The 20,819-nt window shown below is 43.7% G+C and overlaps 1 protein-coding gene across 1 annotated transcript in view; it reads left to right on the top strand.

Annotated features, from left to right (window-relative positions):
• The window catches only part of LOC133379039 (vomeronasal type-2 receptor 116-like), a 35,358-nt gene extending 16,480 nt beyond the window's left edge, over positions 1-18,878 (top strand). The window contains exons 5-9 of the mRNA XM_061613648.1: positions 4,067-4,193; positions 5,385-5,524; positions 12,363-12,590; positions 16,883-17,009; positions 17,977-18,878. Of these exons, the coding sequence (XP_061469632.1) occupies positions 4,067-4,193; positions 5,385-5,524; positions 12,363-12,590; positions 16,883-17,009; positions 17,977-18,878 (1,524 nt within the window). The remainder of the gene's footprint in view (positions 1-4,066; positions 4,194-5,384; positions 5,525-12,362; positions 12,591-16,882; positions 17,010-17,976) is intronic.
• The last annotated feature ends 1,941 nt before the right edge of the window (positions 18,879-20,819 follow it).

Raw genomic sequence — 20,819 nt, 5'->3', positions numbered from 1 at the left:
AAATGGCAAATGCAATTCAATATAAACAAGTGTAAAATTATGCATATTGGAGCAAAAAATCTTAATTTCACATACATGCTCATGGGGTCTGAACTGGCGGTGACCGACCAGGAGAGAGACCTCGGGGTTGTAGTGGACAGCACGATGAAAATGTTGACCCAGTGTGTGGCAGCTGTGAAAAAGGCAAATTCCATGCTAGCAATAATTAGGAAAGGTATTGAAAATAAAACAGCCAATATCATAATGCCGTTGTATAAATCTATGGTGTGGCCGCATTTGGAATACTGTGTACAGTTCTGGTTGCCTCATCTCCAAAAAGATATTATAGAGTTGGAAAAGGTTCAGAAGAGGGCAACCAGAATGATCAAGGGGATGGAGCGACTCCCTTACGAGGAAAGGTTGCAGCATTTGGGGCTTTTTAGTTTAGAGAAAATGCAGGTCAGAGGAGACATGATAGAAGTGTATAAAATTATGCATGGCATTGAGAAAGTGGATAGAGAAAAGTTCTTCTCCCTCTCTCATAATACTAGAACTCGTGGACATTCAAAGAAGCTGAATGTTGGAAGATTCAGGACAGACGAAAGGAAGTACTTCTTTACTCAGCACATAGTTAAACTATGGAATTTGCTCCCACAAGATGCAGTAATGGCCACCAGCTTGGATGGCTTTAAAAGAAGATTAGACAAATTCATGGAGGACAGGGCTATCAATGGCTACTAGCCATGATGGCTGTGCTCTGCCACCCTAGTCAGAGGCAGCATGCTTCTGAAAACCAGTTGCCGGAAGCCTCAGGAGGGGAGAGTGTTCTTGCACTCGGGTCCTGCTTGCGGCCTTCCCCCAGGCACCTGGTTGGCCACGGTGAGAACAGGATGCTGGACTAGATGGGCCACTGGCCTGATCCAGCAGGCTCTTCTTATGTTCTTATGTTCTTAAGCACTTGTCACACTGTGGAAGAGCAAGGCGGATCAGGCTCTTGACAAGTTTGCCCCCAACGGTCCTCTCCGGCATTGTGAAGCCTGGTTTGCACCTTGGTACACCAGTGAGCTAAAGGCAGTGAAACAAGCTGGACGACGGCTAGAGTGCAAGTGGTGAATGTGAGGCTGATTGGACATGAGTATAACATCGTAACCGTGCCTACTGTTGAATTGGCTCAGATTTTCAAAAAGCTGGTTTCAGAGCACATGCAAGCTTTATTTGTACATCACCCATCTACAGAAACGTGGCAGAGCTGGACACATGTATGTTCAAAGTGACAGTTTTGCAGGAGGTTCTTACTGTTGGTTTTCTTGTTAACCAGATCACATAGTAGATTTTGTTTTTTGGCATATGCGTTGAGGTTTTGTTACTTTTTTGGTTGTTTAGATTGGTTGTACTTGTATCTGACATGCGTTGTCTTGTCTGACTGAAGATAACTAACATTTAAATCAATACAGAAGCTTATTTTAAATAATTAGTTCCACTGGATTTGACTCTTACCCAGATACCTTGGAAAAGCAAAGTCTGTCTTTCTGACTCTCTTTCTGTCTCTTTGAGTGCTGATCAATGGATGGGGAAGAGAAGCAAGACTGATGAGCCTCGGTTTAGAGAAAAGAGACAGGAAATTGAAAAATGGTTTTTTGGTTCTCTGAACTCACGCCAGAATGCAAAGTGAGTTCACTTACTGAATTATGACCCATCTTTCAGCAATAGGTATTCTAGATTCTAGACCCATGTAACTCAGTGGGTCCACTTTCAGTAAGACTAATATTGGTTCTTCCTATGTCTTATCCCCAAACTTTCAAAAAACAAACCTGATATTTAGTGGGCAAAACAGTGTTTCTTTAAGAGAGGGAAAGTAAATTACCATGTTTGGTTAACATAAATTGCTGCAATTAATACAATTAATACAATACAATAGTACAGTATTTTAATGCCTCAACAATATATTTCCTACACTTTATCTCATAGAAGACTAGACATTATGTTTTGCAGAGGGTCATGAATTTAGTTTTTTTAACCACATTTAACAGAAATGTAGGATTTCACATTTGTGTTACATTCAGATTTCATCTTGAACTGTCTTCTTTTTTAAAAGAAGCATTTAATTGTAATTGAATTTGAAAAAAAATGTTTTTATCCATTCCTACTTCTAATGCAGTCCTCTTTCCGCTCACTGGGGGAGGGTATCTCTAACATGTCACCCCACTGCTGAAAGAATTGCACTGGCTGCCCATTAGCTATGGGGCTAAGTTCAAGGTGCTGGTATGGTATACAAAGCCCTATATAACTTGGGCCCAGGATACCTGAAATACCGCCTTACCCCTTATATACCCAGTTGATCACTGCCCTCTGCAGGTGGGGGCCTTCTGCAGACACCATCTTATCAGGAGATCCATTCTGCACAACATAGGAGCTGACCTTAGGTGTAGTTGCAGCTACCCTTTTGAGTTCCCTCCCCTTAAATATTAGACTGGTGCCATCTGTTATCTTTTCGGTGCCTATAGACAACCTTCCTCTCTCAACAAGCCTTTGAAGTAGAGACTTTATCCCAGTCTGCTTTGGCATTGCTTTTTAACATGTTTTTAAAGCTTTTATTTCTTAAAAAAAATACCCACAATATTTTAAATGTTGTTTTGTTTTAATACGTTTTAAGGATTTTTTGTTTTTATTTTAAAGTTTGTCTTTATGATGTTTTATAGTGTTTTTAGTGCTTATGTTTGCCGCGCTGGGTTCCTATTGGGAGGAAGGACTGGATATCAATCTAATAAATAAATAATAATAATTGATTAGAATCCCAGGGTATTCTATACCCTGATATATGTAAATAAATTCCTATAATCTGTGGTGCTGCAAAAGGGAAGGTTATTTCTTGGGTTACCATACAACATGCTGCACTGGTCAACAATATCAACAATTTATGCAGACAATACCATACTACTAGCAGAAACCATGAATGATTTGAGCGAATGCTGATGAAAGTTAAAGAGGAAATCACAAAAGCAGGACTACAGTTGAACATTAAAAAGACTTAAGTAATGACAACGGAAGATTTATGTAACGTTAAAGCTGACAATGAGGACACTGAACTTGTGGAGGATTATCAATACCTCGGCACAGTCATGGAGACAATAATCAAGAAATCAGAAGAAGGCTAGGACTGGAGAGGGCAGCTATGAGAAAACTAGAAAAGGTCCTCAAATGCAAAGATGCATCACTGAACACCAAAGTCAGGATCATTCAGACCATGGTATTCCCGATCTCTATGTATGGATGTGAAAGCTGGACAGTGAAAAAAGTGGATAAGAGAAAAATCAATTCATTTGAAATGTGGTGTTGGAGGAGAGCTTTGCGCATACCATGGACCGCAAAAAAGACAAATGATTTTGTGTTAGAGCAAATTAAACCAGAACTATCTTTAGAAGCTAAAATGATGAAACTGAGGGTATCTTACTTTGGACACATAATCAGAAGACATGATTCATTAGAAAAGACAATAATGCTGGGGAAAACAGCAGGGAGTAGAAAAAGAGGAAGGCCAAAGAAGAGATGGATTAATTCCATAAAGGAAGCCACAGACCTGAACTTACAAGATCTGAACAGAGTGGTTCATGACAGATGCTCTTTGAGGTCACTGATTCATAGGGTCGCCATAAGTCGTACTCAACTTGAAGGCACATAGCAACATTTTGAATTGGGGTGGGGGACAAAACAGAAACCACTGAAGTTATTGGAGATGTTCCCATTTGACAGCCCCACAGTGAGCAGCCTGTCAGTCACATTATGCACTGGCATCAGTTTCCAGACCATCTTCAAAGGTAGCCCTACATATAATGTATTGCAATAGCACAACTGGGTGGTTTTCAGAGTATGGGTAACTGAGGTCATGCTATTCTCGTCCAGGAATAATTGTAGCTAGTGAGCCTGCCAAAGCTTGAAATCTGCACTCCTTCCCACAGAGGCTGCCTGGAAATTAAATTAAACCATGGCTCTAGAGGTTCTGTTGAATTCTTTCCAATCCTGTGTCTCATTTCCATGGATAATTTTCCACTAACACATATTCCTTGATGCTCCTTGTCTTTATGCTTAGGCCCTGCCTCATTCCAGGTGTGTGGAAAGCTGCCGCCCTGGATTTGTCAAGGTGGTTCAGGAAGGAAATCCACTTTGCTGCTATGACTGTGTTCCCTGCGGGGAAGGGACCATCTCCACTCTGGAAGGTGAGTGACTCCAATGGAAAGGGACATCCTTAGGCCACAGGGCAAAGATTCACAGAGATATCATGGGCTTTTAAAAAGAGAAATGTAGAACTGCCCAGTTGCATGTGATTATTGGTTGTAGTGAACTAACTTTTACTCAAAGTAAAATCCACTGAAATTAATGACTATGGCTAATTATGGTCCATTAATTTCAATGGGTCTACCTGAATAAAACTTAGCCAAATATAAACCTTTACTTTACATATAAAGTGCACACATTTTCCTCATGTGTACATACATGCCTTCTTGCTTAGAGTCACAGTCCATGGCATTTAGGAACCTACATTGACTGGGAAAAAATCCTCTGAACTGGGAACTGAAGAGCACTAATGCAGAAAAGTGTTGGTTATGCTTCACACAAGAGGCACCACGCACTCCAACATGTGATAATAGTTTCAGGCACAGAGATTTCATATAGCTCGGCCTCTATATGGTCCCTGTTAAGAGTGTCATATTAGGTATTTCTGGCATTACTGCCCTTAACATAACATTGGCAACTTCATATGATTTCTTGGTATGAAAGACTTCATGTTGTAGAATTATATTCCTACATATTAGAAAGTACAATTCATGTAGAACTCCTGGTTTTGGGCTGGAAATAGAAGTGAGTGGCCCATGAGGTCCCTTTTGATTAGTAGCTCAAGGGCTGACCTTGTAAGTTCTCTTATAAGTCTCAAGTATTTCATTACTCTTCCATATTTTAAACTGTTCTCATGATGATTGTTTCTAATATTGTTTTAAAAGCTGCTTGGGACAAAATAAAAGAAATACTTAAACCAATGAAAGCCTGCTCAGACAGGAGGAGGGATCACTAAGTGATCTGAGGCCAATCCATTTTTCTCAACCTAAAGCACTTGATATAATTGTTGTGACATGTGAAGGAGAGCCTTCTCCATTGTGGTCCCTGCCATATGAAATGCTCTCCCCTCCCCATTGTTTTCACCATCCACTGCATATCTGTTCCCCCAGGTTTTCCCTGTAATATTATGAATTACAATTCCTGATCTCCTGGGTCATATGCAATGTTGTTACTAATTTTATTAATTTTTATTGATGTAGTCATGTTTTATTATACTGGGAACTGCTTTGGTGTTCCCTTCTGCAAATGTAGTGCAGATGGATATAAATTGATATTACTCTTGTTCTTCACAGATGCAGAGCATTGTACCCAGTGTCCAGATGACCAACATCCAAACAAGGCCCAAGATCAATGTGTTCCCAAAATTATCACCTTCTCGGCCTATGAAGAGCATTTGGGGATCCTCTTGGCTTCCTTGGCCATATTTTTATCTGTAACTACATATTTTGTGTTAGCAATCTTCATTAAATTCCTAGAAACTCCAATAGTCAAAGCCAACAACCGGGACCTTTCCTACATCCTCCTCATCTCCCTCCTGCTTTCCTTTTTGTCCTCCTTTCTGTTCATTGGCCGGCCAAGAAAAACAACCTGCCTTCTCAGACAAACAGCCTTCAGCATAATCTTTTCGGTTGCCGTCTCTTCTGTGTTGGCAAAAACCATCATTGTGGTGCTGGCCTTTCTGGCCACAAAACCAGGGAACTGTTGACCATTGAACCGCACTGTCACTGAGTCTGTTTTCCATCAAGTCTGCAAAACTGTAACTAGGGGGAGTTGTGTCTTAGCCCAGTCTGGGAACGGACTGCCAAGGCCATTGCTATGGTAACCATCTGATAGACTGGGAAAGTTCTAACAGAGTCTGTAAGTTGTGTCTTCTGATTTATGCCTCTGAACTGTGAGGCTGGTCCTCTGTGTATTGCCTCTGAACTGAGAGGTTCTCTTCTGTGTTTACCCCCAGAGGGGGGGGGTGACTGAAGAAACTCTACATGTATTTACTCTTAAAGCCTTAAGCCATAATGTCTTAATAAAAGACTCTTAACATGGTCTAATGCTCTGAAGAAGTTTCTTGCTCAACTTAACTCCAACATAATGTATGCTGTTTCACGCAACAACGCACACACGTCAACAGGGTTATGGGCCCAGATCCACAGCGCATTACATGGGAGTAAGTTGCTGGTCTGAACGGCAGATGGAGTTCCAGAGAGGGCAGCTTGATTGATTGTACCAGATGGAGGTGAGCAACATGGCTGTAAACCTGTCTGGGGGAGGCTTGCCAATGGAAAGATTGACGGAAAAGAATTATGGCAGCTGGAAGCCAAGGATGCAGGCTTTGCTGATAAAAGAGGATTTATGGGACACAATAGATGGACCCACTCCGGTGGTACTGACTGCGGCCTGGACGCGTAGAGATCAGAAGGCGCAGGCTTTTATACTTCTGGCTCTATCTGACTCTCAACTGCTACATGTGAGAGATGTTACAAACGCTAAACAGATGTGGGACGTGTTGGAGGCTGTTCATGTGCAGCAGACTGTGGGATCTAGATTGTGTTTGGCACGGAAGCTTTACCAGATGCGCTTCACAGGTGAGTGCGAAATGAGTGAGCATCTCACGGAATTCAGACGTTTGTTTGCTGAGCTGATGGACCGAGGCGTTGAACACTCTGAACTTCAGAAGACCTATCTGATCCTGGCTTCACTCGATGGGACTTGGAATAATATGGTAATGGCTTTCGAAGCCATGCCTGACGGAGGTCTGAACGTTGCTGTTCGCCCCTGATGTACAATTGATGATCCTGCCGTTGATGATTCTTAGTGCTCCCCCCCTCTTCCAGGACAGTTATCCTAGGCACTGGCGTTAACAATATTTTTAGGGAACCTTTTGCCCTGGTAAAATTAGCTTTCTGGGCAAGTCATTGTAATATTTGAGCCCTGCACTCATATTGCCATGCTGTGTTCAGTGCATACGCTGAAGATGGACCAGTGGGTTAGTGACTGAGTGGTGAAGCTGAGGGGCTGCCCATCGCCCACTCTGTCTCCGGTTTCGCTCTGACAGAGCTTTCTCTCTGTTAGGCCAGTGGGCCAGCACTATCTTTCCATATGTATCAATGGCTGCACGTCGATTCCATTTTGTTTATTACTATGCTGTTCGCAAAGCCATTATGTTTAGGGGTTTCATTTCTTTCATACAGGAGCGGCTGTGACAGCTGCCCTCGTGGGCATGCATTCTGGAAGTATTTTGATCACACAAGCCAGCATTAATTGTTCATACCTCTTGACGTGTCCACCCTAACCCGATTGCAATTCTGATCTCAAGTTTGGGGGGCCCTTACGGGCCTGTGGCGAGATACAGGAGACTACTACTTTCAAACCGGAGCGGCAGCGGCCACCGCCCTCATGGGCATGCGTTCAGATTGTATTCAGGCCATACGAGCCAGCGTTACCTCCTTTTGTGGAGCCTTGGAATTTGAAGTGGGGGCCACATAGCTTCTGCCCTTGCTTCCAGTATTCAGAGAGCCTTCCAGCATGTTTTTGGAAAATTCCAGGCTTTTCGTGCTCATAATGCTCGGCCTTTTGCTTTGCCAATTCCTGTATTTTGTTTGCTGCTATTTATGCTATATTCAAAAGGGCAAAATTATTTCTGTCATAACTATTGCTTGACACCTCTCTGCGCTGGCCTTTATTCCAAGGCAAGAGGAATGCAGGATCATTCTGTAGATTTAGGGTCAGAAAGGTCCTTGAGGGTTGGCCGCGTTCTCCTCCCAAGACCACTGACCGGAGGAGGCCAATCACGCTTGATGTCCTCCTTCAGATCCTGCTTTTATTTAGGTCAATGTGCTCATCTCTGTATGAGTCACACCTGTTCGCCGCAGTAACTCGTGACAATGTTCTATGGTGCTTTTCACCCTAGTGAAGTATTGTTTTCCTCAAAGCGCGATGTGTCCTGTCATGCCTTATACTGGCGATTGCACGTTAGGTGCAGAATTAATGAGGTTCTCCTTAAATGTCTTTAAGACTGATCAAAAGAGCCATGGCAGCTTTCATCTTTATATAGTTGCCAGGTACCTGATTTATGCCCAGTTTCCTCTATGCAGCAATTGTTGTGTATCAGGCCAGCGGGCCAGTGTTATCTCTTTATACATGCAGATGGTTCTGCCCCGACTCAGTTTCAGTCTTGGGCCGTTGTTCGGCAGGCCTTGCTAGCCAGTGGTTGCAATGTTGGAGTCTATTGGCTGCATTCCTTTCAGACTGGAGTGGCTACAGCCGCTGCCCTCGTGGGCTTGAACATCGAGGATGTCCAGGTGATTGGCAGGTGGCGTTCTTCAGCTATAACTTCTGCCCTTGCTCCCTGCATTCAGAGGGTGTACCAGTGTGCCTTTGGAACGTTCCAGGCATTCCATGCCAGTAGTGCTTTGTCTCCTGTGTGGCCTATTCCTGTTTCACATTCGCTGCAGTTTACGTTATATCTGAAAGGGCAATCTCATTCTGTTTCTACTGTCGCCGGACACCTCTTTGCGCTGGCCTTTATTTCCAAGGCTAGAGGATGGCAGGATCATTCTGTAAAATTTAGGGTCAGAAAGGTCCTTCAGGGTTGGTTGCGTTCCGCTCACAGGGCCGCTGATGGGAGGAGGGAAATCACACCCAATGTTCTCCTCCAGATCCTACATTTATTTAGGTCAATGTGCTCATCTCAGTATGAGTCGCACCTGTTCACCGCAGTAACTCTGACGATGTTCTATGGTGCTTTTCTCCCTAGCAAAGTTTTAGCATCCTCGAAGCGTGATGTGTCCTACTGAGCCTTATGCTTTGGCGATTGCACATTAGGTGCTAATGTAGTCAGGTTTTCCCTACAAGTCCCTAAGACTGATCAAAAGGGCCGTGGCAGTGTTATTTCTTTGTGCATTTGCCAGGCTCCTGAATTATGCCCAGTTATTGCAGTATGTCTATTTCTGTCCGTCAGGCCAGCGGGCAAGCATTATCTCTTTATACATGCAGATGGTTCTGCCCTGACTCAGTTTAAATAAATAAATAATAAATAAAATAAATAAAATTTTATTTATGAGTCGCCTATCTGGCCGAATTAACAGTCACTCTTTCAATTTCAGGCCATTGTTCGGCCGGCCTTGTTGGCCAATGGTTGCGATGGTGGAGTCTATGGGCTGCATTCCTTTCGGAATGGGGCGACCATGGCCGCGGACCTTGTGGGCATGAGCGTTGATTGGATCCAGGCGATCGGAAAGTGGTGTTCTCCCGATTTTAAGTTGTATATTGGGTATGGATACTCACGTTTTGTTGTTTCTGTTTCCTTTAGGTGTCCAGAGCCTGCCAGTTCCTGTGAGGGTCATTCCCTGTGGCCATTCAATTCTATTTTGGGCACATCGGAGGGCCTTCTCTTCTCTTGCTGGGACGTAGCCGCTGCTTTCTGCTTGGGTGACAGTTAGCTGGGATGCTCAGACGGGTATGTGTGGGATGCATTAATGCCTTTGGTGTGCCGTGTTATGGCTTCGGCCACTCGGCCCCATGTTTTGCTGGTGTGTTTGGGGGGGATGACTTTGTGAAGCGGCCGGGTATGGATTTGCTTCTCAAAATCACTCAGGATTTCACTAGCCTCATACAGTCATGTCCTGATCTTATTCTTGTATGATCGGACACGCTGGTGAGGAGAGTTTGGAGGGGGGCGCAGCACCCCAACAGGATCAATAAGGCCAGGAAGTGGGTGAACAAAAGGGTTAGGGACTTGGTTTTGTCCCTGGATGGGGCCTATATTCCTCATGATAAGATTAGGTTTCACTCACCGCATTTGTTTCGAGATGATGGCGTCCATCTCTCGGAGCGTGGGTGTGACTTTTATTGGAGGATTTTAGGTTGGGTTTGGGGGGTTTGTTTTCTTTGGGTTGAGGGGACCAAGCTTCAGCTGATCCCCTCTTGTGGCGTGGAATTCGGGCAGGTGAGGTAATGGGGGTTAAAAGTAAGGAGGATGAGGCATTTTGGTAAAGGGCACTCCCTGGGGAAACATCAGGGTGTAATGTCTGTGTGGATCTAGGGAGTGTCCACGTGGGACCAGCTTCCGCATCATGGTGAATGCCTGTACAGTGGGGCCAGGATGCAGGGGTTAGAACCACATACCTGACTCCAATAGCAAGGAGAGAGAAGTTTTCCCACATCCTTGACTGGGGAGTTACAGTCCAATGTGACTGAGTTGCCTCTGTATTGGAGGGTCTATACCCTCCCAGATAGGTGGAGCCTTACCTGCCTGAACTATTTGATATATAATGATTGGCTGATTTGGATTCAATTGATTATGTGTAATATAACATTACTCCATATATGTGTCACGAGCCTTCATTGCTGTGGTGGCAATTATTCATTATTAGATGAATGATCTAAAGACAGTAGTGTCTGAACATGTGAGAAGTGTCTTTAGTACACTGTTTCCCAACTCCCCAAAAAGCCTGTTCCTGCTGCAATAGACTTTGGTTAGAATAAAATGATTTAGAATATGGTTAGAATAAGATGATGCTTCAACAACAGGCAAGACTGCAGTTCAGATGATCTCAAATCTGCTTTTCCTAAATACAGTACCTATTTTCAAACACTATTTCTCTATTTCTAGTACTACGGATCAGACAGATTATTTTGTTTTCATTGTAAGATGTTCCTTTGTGTTCAGACCAGGCCTCAGGACAATAATGTAGCACTTCGGAATAAAGATGCAGCCCAGAAGCCCAGAACTAGAGACTAAGATGGAGAAGACCTGCACGGCTGCCATGTATTTCCCCTTCGTGCTCAGATAGGTGGGCACAAAGGAGACCCAAACATTGCAGAAGACCAGCATGCTGAAGGTGATCAGCTTGGCTTCATTGAAGGCCCTAGGCAGCCTCCTGGCTAGGAAAGCCACCGTGAAGCAGCAAGCAGATGGAAGCCAGGAAGCCCATGTAGCTGAGGGGACAATAAAACATATTGGTAGACCCTTCATTGCATTGTAGAATGATCTCTCCAGGCTGGGAGTGCATGTCAGAATCTGGAAATGGGGGAGAGATCCCCAGCCAGATGGTGCAGATGACAACTTGGACACTGGAACAGGAAATGACAATGGAGTTGGCCAGACTCTTTCCCAGCCATCTCCTCACCCTGTTCCTGTTGACGTGTGTGTGTTGTTGCGTGAAACAGCATACATTACGTTGGAGTTAAGTTGAGCAAGAAACTTCTTCAGAGTCTTGGTCACAACAGCAATGTGGGACATCTCCAGTGACTCAATGAACCCTCAGTTATCTTTCCAACACATCCATGGTATTTTTTCCTTTTTGATTGAAACAAATAAAAGGCTAAAATATAATATTGAACCCTTTCAGTATTTTATGATAAAATACATGCAGAAAATTTTTCGTTGTTTCTATTCAAAGCACACATTGTCAGTAAATGGCTGGAAAAGATGCAGAGTGAGAGACAATGTGGAGATGTTGCCCCAAGATGACCTGGAAAGAATTCTGTCTCTAGACAGCCACAGGATTTACAACGCTGTCCAAGCCATGGCACGGGCCTTAGACATCGCTTATTCATCTAGATCTAAGTGGAGGGGGAAGGACAGGCTGGACGTTTCAAGGCTACAGCCATGGGAGGTATTTCCTTTCCTATCACAAACATCTCTGCTGAACATGACAATTGATTGTACAATTCTAGAATCATTGGCTTATCTGAGAATATGTGGACTGTAATGGGAAGGTAACATTTTGCGAACCCAGTTGTGAAACTGCTTGCTGTTCACCCTTTATGCCCGTTTACATGGGCCTTAGAAGACACAACCCCTATCACTGAAGTAATCCCACCCTTTGGCTGCAGTGTCCCATTTTGTGTAAGCCCTTTGGGCAGTGCAGATGGCATTGCGCAAGCTCTCGCTCGTGTGTCCTGACCAAGGTCTCTCTGCCTCCTCCATGCTTTGAGGAGACATGCTTAGGATTGTACTGCACAATACTGTAACTGACAATTTGCTGGCCTTTAAGAATGCCAAAAAATACTGGGTGAAGTGACTGTGCCTGGCTTTCTCCCTGAGAGAAAAGCCAAGTTCTGAAGGTGTTTATATTCTTCCCAAACTGCTAAAGCTGACAGTGCAATTTCAGGAATGAGAAAAGGCCCTTTGCAAACATTTGTAAAAGACACACAGCTACTTGAGTCTGCAACCAGCCCCAAGTCAGAGAGATACAAGCATAAATAGGGGGCAGAATGGACAGATGGTGAGGTTTCCCATATTCTAAGTGTTGTTCTCTCACCAATTCTAGCTCCACCGTTTCCTTGGAACTTCCCAGTTTTATAATTTTTCCATGGGCAGAGTGTATTTGGATGAGCATGGAGAACTGGCAGCCAACTTGGATGTTGTGGACTTGGTGATATTTCCTAATAAATCTGTCCTCACAATGAAGTTTGAGAGTATCAGCACACAGGGATCCCTAGGCCCACAGCTCACCGTCGACCAGAGTGCCATTGCGTGGCCGAAATGGCTGACCCAGGTGGGGAAAAATCATGGGACATGGGTGGTCTGGAGATGGGGGGGTGGATGTCACCCCAGACTACAAGTTTAGACTTGTGGCTCCAATCCTCGCCTGCAGAGTTGGTGGACAGACTAAGATGGAGACTAATGGAATCCACTGGATTCCTGAATGCCCTGGGGGAGTTTTCAGTAGTTAGGTGACCCTGTTGAAGCACTTGACATACTGTGGAATAGCAAGGCGGATTGGGCTGCTCTTGAGAAGGTTGCTCCCAAGGGACCTCTCCGGCATTGTGGAGCCTGGTTTGCACCTTGGTGCACTAGTGAGCTAAAGGCAGTGAAACAAACTGGACGATGGCTAGAGCGCAAGTGGTGAATAACATGTTGTGAGGCTGATCAGGCACGAGTACAACATCATAACTGGGCCTACTGTGTGGCAGTCTGGGTGGCGGATTACTTATCTGCTACCATTACATCCTCAAGTAGCCATCCAGTGGAGCTTTTCCACATCAGGGGTCTGTTAACATCAACTCCATGAAATTGAGTTTTTGACCCATCAGAGGCCCACTGTGAATTGGTTGCAAGACACTCTGAGAGTAATGTTGCTCGCCTCTGTAGCAGTTTTGATGCCCCATCCACATCTACTGTAGTCCCCAGTGAGGTGTTCAGTGCAACATCTGCTGCAACCTCTTGGGAGTGGTTTCACATTATGTGGCCTGATGATGTGGGCAAGGTGCTTGCGATGATGTGGCCAGCAATGTGTCCTCTTGACCCTTGCCCTTCTTGGCTTATTAAAGCTGGCTTAGGGGGGTTGACCAAGTGAATCCAGGGTGTAGTCAACACAGTGTTGCAGAAGGGAGTGGCTCCAGCTGCCCTGAAAGAGGCAGTGATCTGACTGGTTCTGAAAAAGCACTGCTTGGACCCATTAGTTTGTGACAATTACTGCACAGGTCTGTTGACATCAGCACCAGGAAATGGAGATTTAGACCCATCGGAGGCCCACTGTGAATTGTTTGCAAGGCACTTTGAGGGTAATGTTGCTCTCCTCTGTAGCAGTCTTGATGCCTCATCCACATCTACTGTAGTCCCCAATGAGGTGTCCAGTGCAATGTCTGCTGCAACTTCTTTGGAACAGTTTCCATTGATGTGGCCTGATAATGTAGACAAGATGATTGCATTGATGCTGCCAGCAATGTGTCCTCTCAACCCTTGCCCTTCTTGGCTTATTAAAGTTTGCCAAGGGGGGTTGACCAAGTGGATCTAGGGTGTGGTCAACACATCATTGCAGGATGGAGTGGTTCCATCTGCCTTAAAAGAGGTGGAGAACCAACCTCTCCTGAAAAAGCCCACCCTGGACCCATTAGTTTGTGACAACTGCTGACAGGTTGCAAATACCCCCTTCTTAGGGAAGGTTATTGAGATGTTTGTGGCTCAGCAATTTCAAATACTCTTGGATGAAACAGATGGAGCCATTCCAGTGTGGGTTCAGGCCTGGTTTTGGGGCTGAATTGGTCTTAGTCACCTTGATGGATGACCTTTATCAGGAGAAGGACAGGTGGAGTGCAACCCTGTTATTCTTACTTGATCTCTCGGTGACTTTTGATACCATTGACCATGGTATCCTTTTGGGCCGATTTGGTGACATGGGTATCAGTGGTTCTGATCCTATCTCCAAGGTCATTTTCAGAGAATAGCATTGGGTGATTGTCCAGCAGTTGTGCTGTGGGGTGCCGCAGGATACTGTCTTGTCCCCCATGCTTTTTAACATCTATATGAAGCCCTTGGGAATGGTCATCAGCAGATTTGGGGTAAGGTGTCAGCAGTATGCTGATAAGACCCAGATCTATTTCTCTGTAACGTCTGAATTGGGAGAGGTTGTGCAAGCCCTGGAGTAGTGCCTGGACTCAGTGGTGGGCTGGATGAGGGTCAATAAACTGAGTCTGAATCCTAGCAAGATGGAGGCTATGTGGGTTGGTGGTTCCCAAGTTTGCATAATTGGTCAGTTGCCTGCTTTGGATGGGGTTCTACTCCCTCTGAAAGAGCAGGTCCATAGTCTGGGGGTGCTCCTGGATCCATCTTTGTTGCTAGAGGCCCAGGTGTCCTCTGTGGCTAGGAGTGCCTTTTACCAGCTTCGGCTGGTGAGACAGCTGTGGCCGTTTCTGGACCAGGATAGCCTGACCACTGTTGTCCACATACTGCTAACCTTCAGGCTTGACTACTGTAATGTGCTCTATGCGGGGCTGCCTCTGAGGTTGGACTAGAAGCTCCAGCTGGTGCAAAATGCAGTGGTGAGATTGCTCACTGTGGCACTGCTGAAAGAATAGCACTGGCTGCCCATTTGCTACCAGGCCAAGTTCAATGTTCTAGTTTTGGTGTACAAAGCCCTATACAGCTTGGAACCAGGATACCTGAAAGACCGTCTTATCCCTTATATATCCAGTCGATCACTGCACTCTGCAAGTAAGGGCCTTCTGCAGATACCAAGTGAGGGCCTCCTGCAGATACCATCTTATCAGAAGATCCATTGCACACAACCTAGGAAGCTGACCTTTAATGTAGTGGCACCTACCCTGTGGAATTCCCTCCCCTTAAATATTAGTCCAGTGCCAACTCTGTTATCTTTTTGTCACCTATAGACAAACTTCCTCTCTCAACAAGCCTGTTAAGTAGATATCCCAGTCTGCATCTGTGTTGGAATTTCTTTTTAACATGTTTTTAAAACTTTTATTTTATTTTTTTTAAAAAAACCCACAATGGTTTTAAAGTTGTTTTGTTTTAATGTTTTTAAGGATGTTTTTGTTTTTAATATATTTTTAAGATTCATTTTTATGATGTTTTAGAATGTTTTTAGTGCTTTTGTTTGCCGCCCTGGGTTCCTATTGAGAGGAAGGATGGAATATAAATTAATGAATATATAATAATAATTCATTAGAGGGTACATTGCAAGATATGCAAATGAATTCCTATAACTGGGGTGCTGCAACAGGGAAGGTCCTTAACTGGTTTACCATGCAATATGCTGCTCTAGTCAACAGGGATAGAGGCAGAGCCTCCCTGTAGATCTCAACGTCAGGCTGGCAGGTATTTGTGAGCCCTCCACCTTCAAGAACTTTGGTCCTGATATATTTAGGGCTTTATACAGAAGTACAAATATCAATAATTTAAGATATGCAAATGATACCATACTACTAGCAGAAACCAGTAATGATTTGAATTGAATGCAGATGAACATTAAAGAAGAAAGCACAAAAGCAGGACTTCAGCTGAACGTCAAAAAGACTAAAGTAATGACAAAAGATTTATGTAACTTTAAAGTTGACAATCAGGACATTGAACTTGTCAAGGATAACCAAAATGGAGACAATAGTCAAGAAATCAGAAGAAGGCTAGGACTGGTGAGGGCAGGTATGAGAGAACTTGAAAAGGTTCTCAGAAGCAAAGATGTATCACTGAACACTAAAACCAGGATCATTCAGACCATGATATTCCCAATCTCTATGTATGGAGATTAAAGTTGGACAGTGAAAAAAGTAGGTAAGAGAAAAATCAACTCATCTGAAATGTGGTGTTGGAGGAGAGCTTTGTGATAAAGACAAATAATCAGGTGTTAGAACAAAGTAAACCGGAACTATCACTGGAAGCTAAAATGATGAAACTGAGGTTATCATACTTTGGACACATCATGAGAAGACATGATTCACTAGAAAAGACCATAATGCTGGGGAAAACAGAAGGAAGTAGAAAAAGAGGAAGGCCAAACAAGGGATGGATTGATTCCATAAAGGAAGCCACAGACCTGAACTTACAAGATCTGAACAGGGTGGTTCACAACAGATGCTCTTGGAGGTCGCTGATTCATAGGGTCGCCACAAGTCGTACTCGACTTGAAGGCACATAACAACAAAGCAACATTTTGAATTGGGTTGGGGGACAAAACAGAAACCACTGAAGTTATTGGAGATGTTCCCATTTGACAGCCCCACAGTGAGCAGCCTGTCAGCCACATTTTGCACCGACAGCAGTTTCCAAACCATCTTCAAAGGTAGCCCTACCTACAGCATATTGCAATAGTACAACCGGGTGGTTATCAGAGCATGGGTAACTGAAGTTAGGCTATTCCGGTGCAGGAATGAGTGTAGATGGTGAGCCTGCCATAGCTGGAAATCTGCACTCTATCCCACAGAGGCTACCTGGAAATTAAATTAAACAATGGCACTAGAGGTTCCATTGGGTCCTTTCTGTTCTTGTGTCCCATTTCCATAGACAATTTACCACTAACACATTTCTCTTGATGCTCCTTGTCTTTATGCTTAGGCTCTGCCTCCTTCCAGGTGTGTGGAAAGCTGTCACCCCGGATTTGTCAAGGTGATTCAGGAAGGACAGCCACTTTGCTGCTATGACTGCATTATCTGCGCAGAGGGGACCATCTCCACTCAGGAAGGTGGGTGACTCCAGTGGAAAATAACAGGCCAAAGATTCACATGGATATCAGAGAATGCAGAAGTGCCCAGTTGCATGAGATTATTGATTTTACTCAGAGTAATATCCACTGAAATTAATGACTATGGCTTATTATGGTCCATTAATTTCCCTGGGTTTACCTGAATAAAACTTAGCCAAATATATTTTTTTATTATACTTATAAAGTGCACACATTTTCCTCATGTGTACATACATGCCTGCTAAGAAAGTCATATTAGATATTTCTGGCATTACTGTCCTTAACATAACATTGATGTCATATGATTTCTCAGCATAAAGGCCTTCATGTTTTACAATTGTATTCCTACATATTAGAAACTACAATTCATGTAGAACTCCTGGTTTTGGGCAGGAAATAGAAGTGAGTGGCCCATGAGGTCCCTTTTGATTAGTAGCTTAAGGGCTGACCTTTGACTCGAGAGGCATGAGTTCTGTTCCAAGTCTCAGGTATTTCATTCTATATTTTAAACTGTTATCATGATGATGGTTTCTGATATTCTTTTAAAAACTGCTTGGGACAAAATAATAGAAATATTTAAATCACTGAAAGCTTGCTCAGCCATGAGGAGGGATCACTAAGTGATCTGAGGCCAAACCATTTTTCTCAACCTAAAGCATTAGATATAATTGTTGTGACATGTGAAGGAGAGCCTTCTCCATTGTGGTCCCTGCTATGTGGAATGTTCTCCCCTCCCCATTGTTTTCCCCATGCACTGCATATCTGTTCCCCCAGGTTTTCCCTGGCCTGTAATACTATGAATTACAATTCCTGATCTCCTGGGTCATATGCAATGGCATTACTAATTTTATTGATTTTTATTGATGAAGTCGTGTTTTATTATACTGGGAAGTGCTTTGGAATTCCCTTCTGTAAATGTAATGTAGTGCAGATGGATATAAATTAATATTACTCTTGTTCTTCACAGATGCAGAGCATTGTACCCGGTGTCCAGATGATCAACATCCAAACAAGGCCCAAGATCAATGTGTTCCCAAGATAATCACCTTCTTGGCCTATGAAGAACATTTGGGGGTCCTTTTGGCTTCCTTTGCCATAGTATTGTCCTTAATTACAGGCTTTGTTTTAGGAATCTTCATTAAATTCCTAGAAACTCCATTAGTCAAAGCTAACAACCGGGACCTCTCCTACCTCCTCCTCATCTCCCTCCTGCTTTCCTTTTTGTCCTCCTTCCTGTTCATTGGACAGCCAAGAAAAACAACCTGCCTTCTTAGACAAACAGCCTTTAGCATCATCTTCTCAGTTGCCGTCTCTTCTGTGTTGGCAAAAACCATTACTGTGGTGCTGGCCTTTCTGGCCACAAAACCAAGGAACAAGGTGAGAAGATGGCTGGGGAAGAGTCTGGCCAACTCCATTGTCATTTTCTGTTCCAGTGTCCAAGTTGTCATCTGCACCATCTGGCTGATGATCTCTCCCCCGTTCCCAGATTCTGACATGCACTCCCAGCCTGGAGAGATCATCCTGCAATGCAATGAAGGGTCTGTTGCCATGTTTTATGTTGCTCTTGGCTACATGGGCTTCCTGGCTGCCATCTGCTTCATAGTGGCTTTCCTAGCCAGGAAGCTGCCTGGGACCTTCAATGAAGCCAAGCTGATCACCTTCAGCATGCTGGTCTTCTGCAGTGTCTGGGTCTCCTTTGTGCCCACCTACCTGAGCACAAAGGGGAAATACATGGTAGCGGTGCAGGTCTTCTCCATCTTGGCCTCAAGTGCTGGGCTTCTGGGCTGCATCTTCATTCCCAAGTGCTACATTATTGTACTGAGGCCTGATCTGAACACAAAGGAACATCTTACAATGAAAACAAAATAATGTGTCTGATCCGTAGTACTAGAAATAGAGAAATATGTTCACTGAGCAATTTAATGTAGAGTTTGAAAATAGGTATTTAGGGAAAGCAGGTTTTAGATCATCTGAATTGCAGTCTTGCCTGTTGCTGAAGCGTCATCTTATTCTAACCAAATTCTAAATCATCTTATTTTATCCACAGGTTGCTGCAGCAAGAATAGGCTCCTTTGGGAGGAAGGACGGGTTATGATTTTTATTGTTGTTGTTGTTATCATTATCCATTGCCCTTTGAACCCATGCTAGAAGTGACCCTCATTTTCCATATATGCCACTGAAGAAGGTTGTTGAAGTTGAAACTGGCCTTATCAGGATATATGGAAGACATATTAATAAAATCCAGTAGTGAAGTAACAAATTCAGTAGTGCAGGATCCCTTCATGATAGCCACACACACACACACACACACACACACACACACACACACACACACACACACACACACACACACACACACACACACACACACACACACACACACACACACACACTGGGTTGAGAATGAGATCCTTGTTAATGCCTTCTCCCACAACAGAAATCCCTAATTTCCCTAATTTCTGATTATATGAGATGATTCCATAGGAGAAACTATTTCTTGCTTCTTTCCTGCTTACTGACACTGAGTTTCAGACACTTCCAAACTAAAACTGCACCCAGAACAATTTTAATTTTTCTTCTAAAATAATGTCAGACATTGGGGAATCATTCTTTAGTAAATCACTATAGCACAGATCAAATAATTGATTGGTAAAATAGACTAAGGGCACTGCCAGACCAGGAATTTCTGGGTGCAGTATGCTATGTGTGGATTGGGACTTCTGTTGGACTGGCAAAGGAATTTGCATAACATTTGCATACACTTTATATGTAGATTTGTAACCTCTTTTGTAAATAGGGTTGGAGGGCCCAGAAATAATTCAGGAGTCATATACAAGTGATGTGATGTCCCACAGACAAAAGAGCAATAGGTGTTTTCCCTATAACTATAGTTCCATAGTACAAAAGGCTTTACTCTGTTTAATATGTGCCTGCCACATAGTGACGTTTTGGGATTCGTTGGACTGGGGGTCCTTAAGGAAACTGCAAACAGATCTGCAGCAAAGTGTGCACGGTCAGTCTCCCATGATGTTTGGTGGAGCTCTGCAACACGGCACTGCTTGCATAGGGTTTTTATACATGTTAGAACAAAGACATAAGCATATCCAGTCAAGGGGTTATACATATTACATAGCTCTTACGTAGTGATTACATAGCGGTTACACTGTCTACATTAACTTCTAGTCAATCAGGTAATTTCTCAGTAATTCTAATACCAGCACATTTCAGCTATGATCTATCTGCATTACAATGTTATTTTGCCCCCACACCAAGGAAGACTCGTGACACAAGACTGGAATAATGTTATATTTATTAAATATAACATACTAGATCAAATGCAATACAGCCAATTATCAGATTAAAATACTTTGGGCAGGTGAGGCTAAGCCTAACTATGAGGGATTATACCCTCACCTTCTAAAGGCAACAACTCTCATCAGTCTGTAACTCCAGAGTCAAGGACATGGGTGCATTTCTCCCTCCTTGCTCTTAGAGCCAGTTATGTGGTTCCAACCTCCACACCATGGCCCTACCGTACAAGCGTTCACCATGATGCGCAAGCCGGTTCCACAAGGGCACTACCCAGATCCCCTCCAGACATGAAGCCCTGATGGTTCCCTAAGCAGTGCCCCTTTTTGAGAATGCCTTAAACACCTCAATTTAACCCCCGAATACCTCACCTGCCCAAATTCTATGCCACAAGAGTGGATCAGCTAAAGCTTGGTCCACTCAACCCAAAGAATTGAACAAACCCCTTAATCCCAGCATCAAATCCTCTAAAAACAAATCACACCCCTGTTCTGAAAGATG

This window comes from Rhineura floridana, chromosome 3 (assembly GCF_030035675.1).
Source record: "Rhineura floridana isolate rRhiFlo1 chromosome 3, rRhiFlo1.hap2, whole genome shotgun sequence".
Lineage (NCBI taxonomy): Eukaryota > Metazoa > Chordata > Lepidosauria > Squamata > Rhineuridae > Rhineura > Rhineura floridana.
Note: the sequence above shows the minus strand (reverse complement) of the source record. Positions and strands in the feature narration are given on the sequence as shown.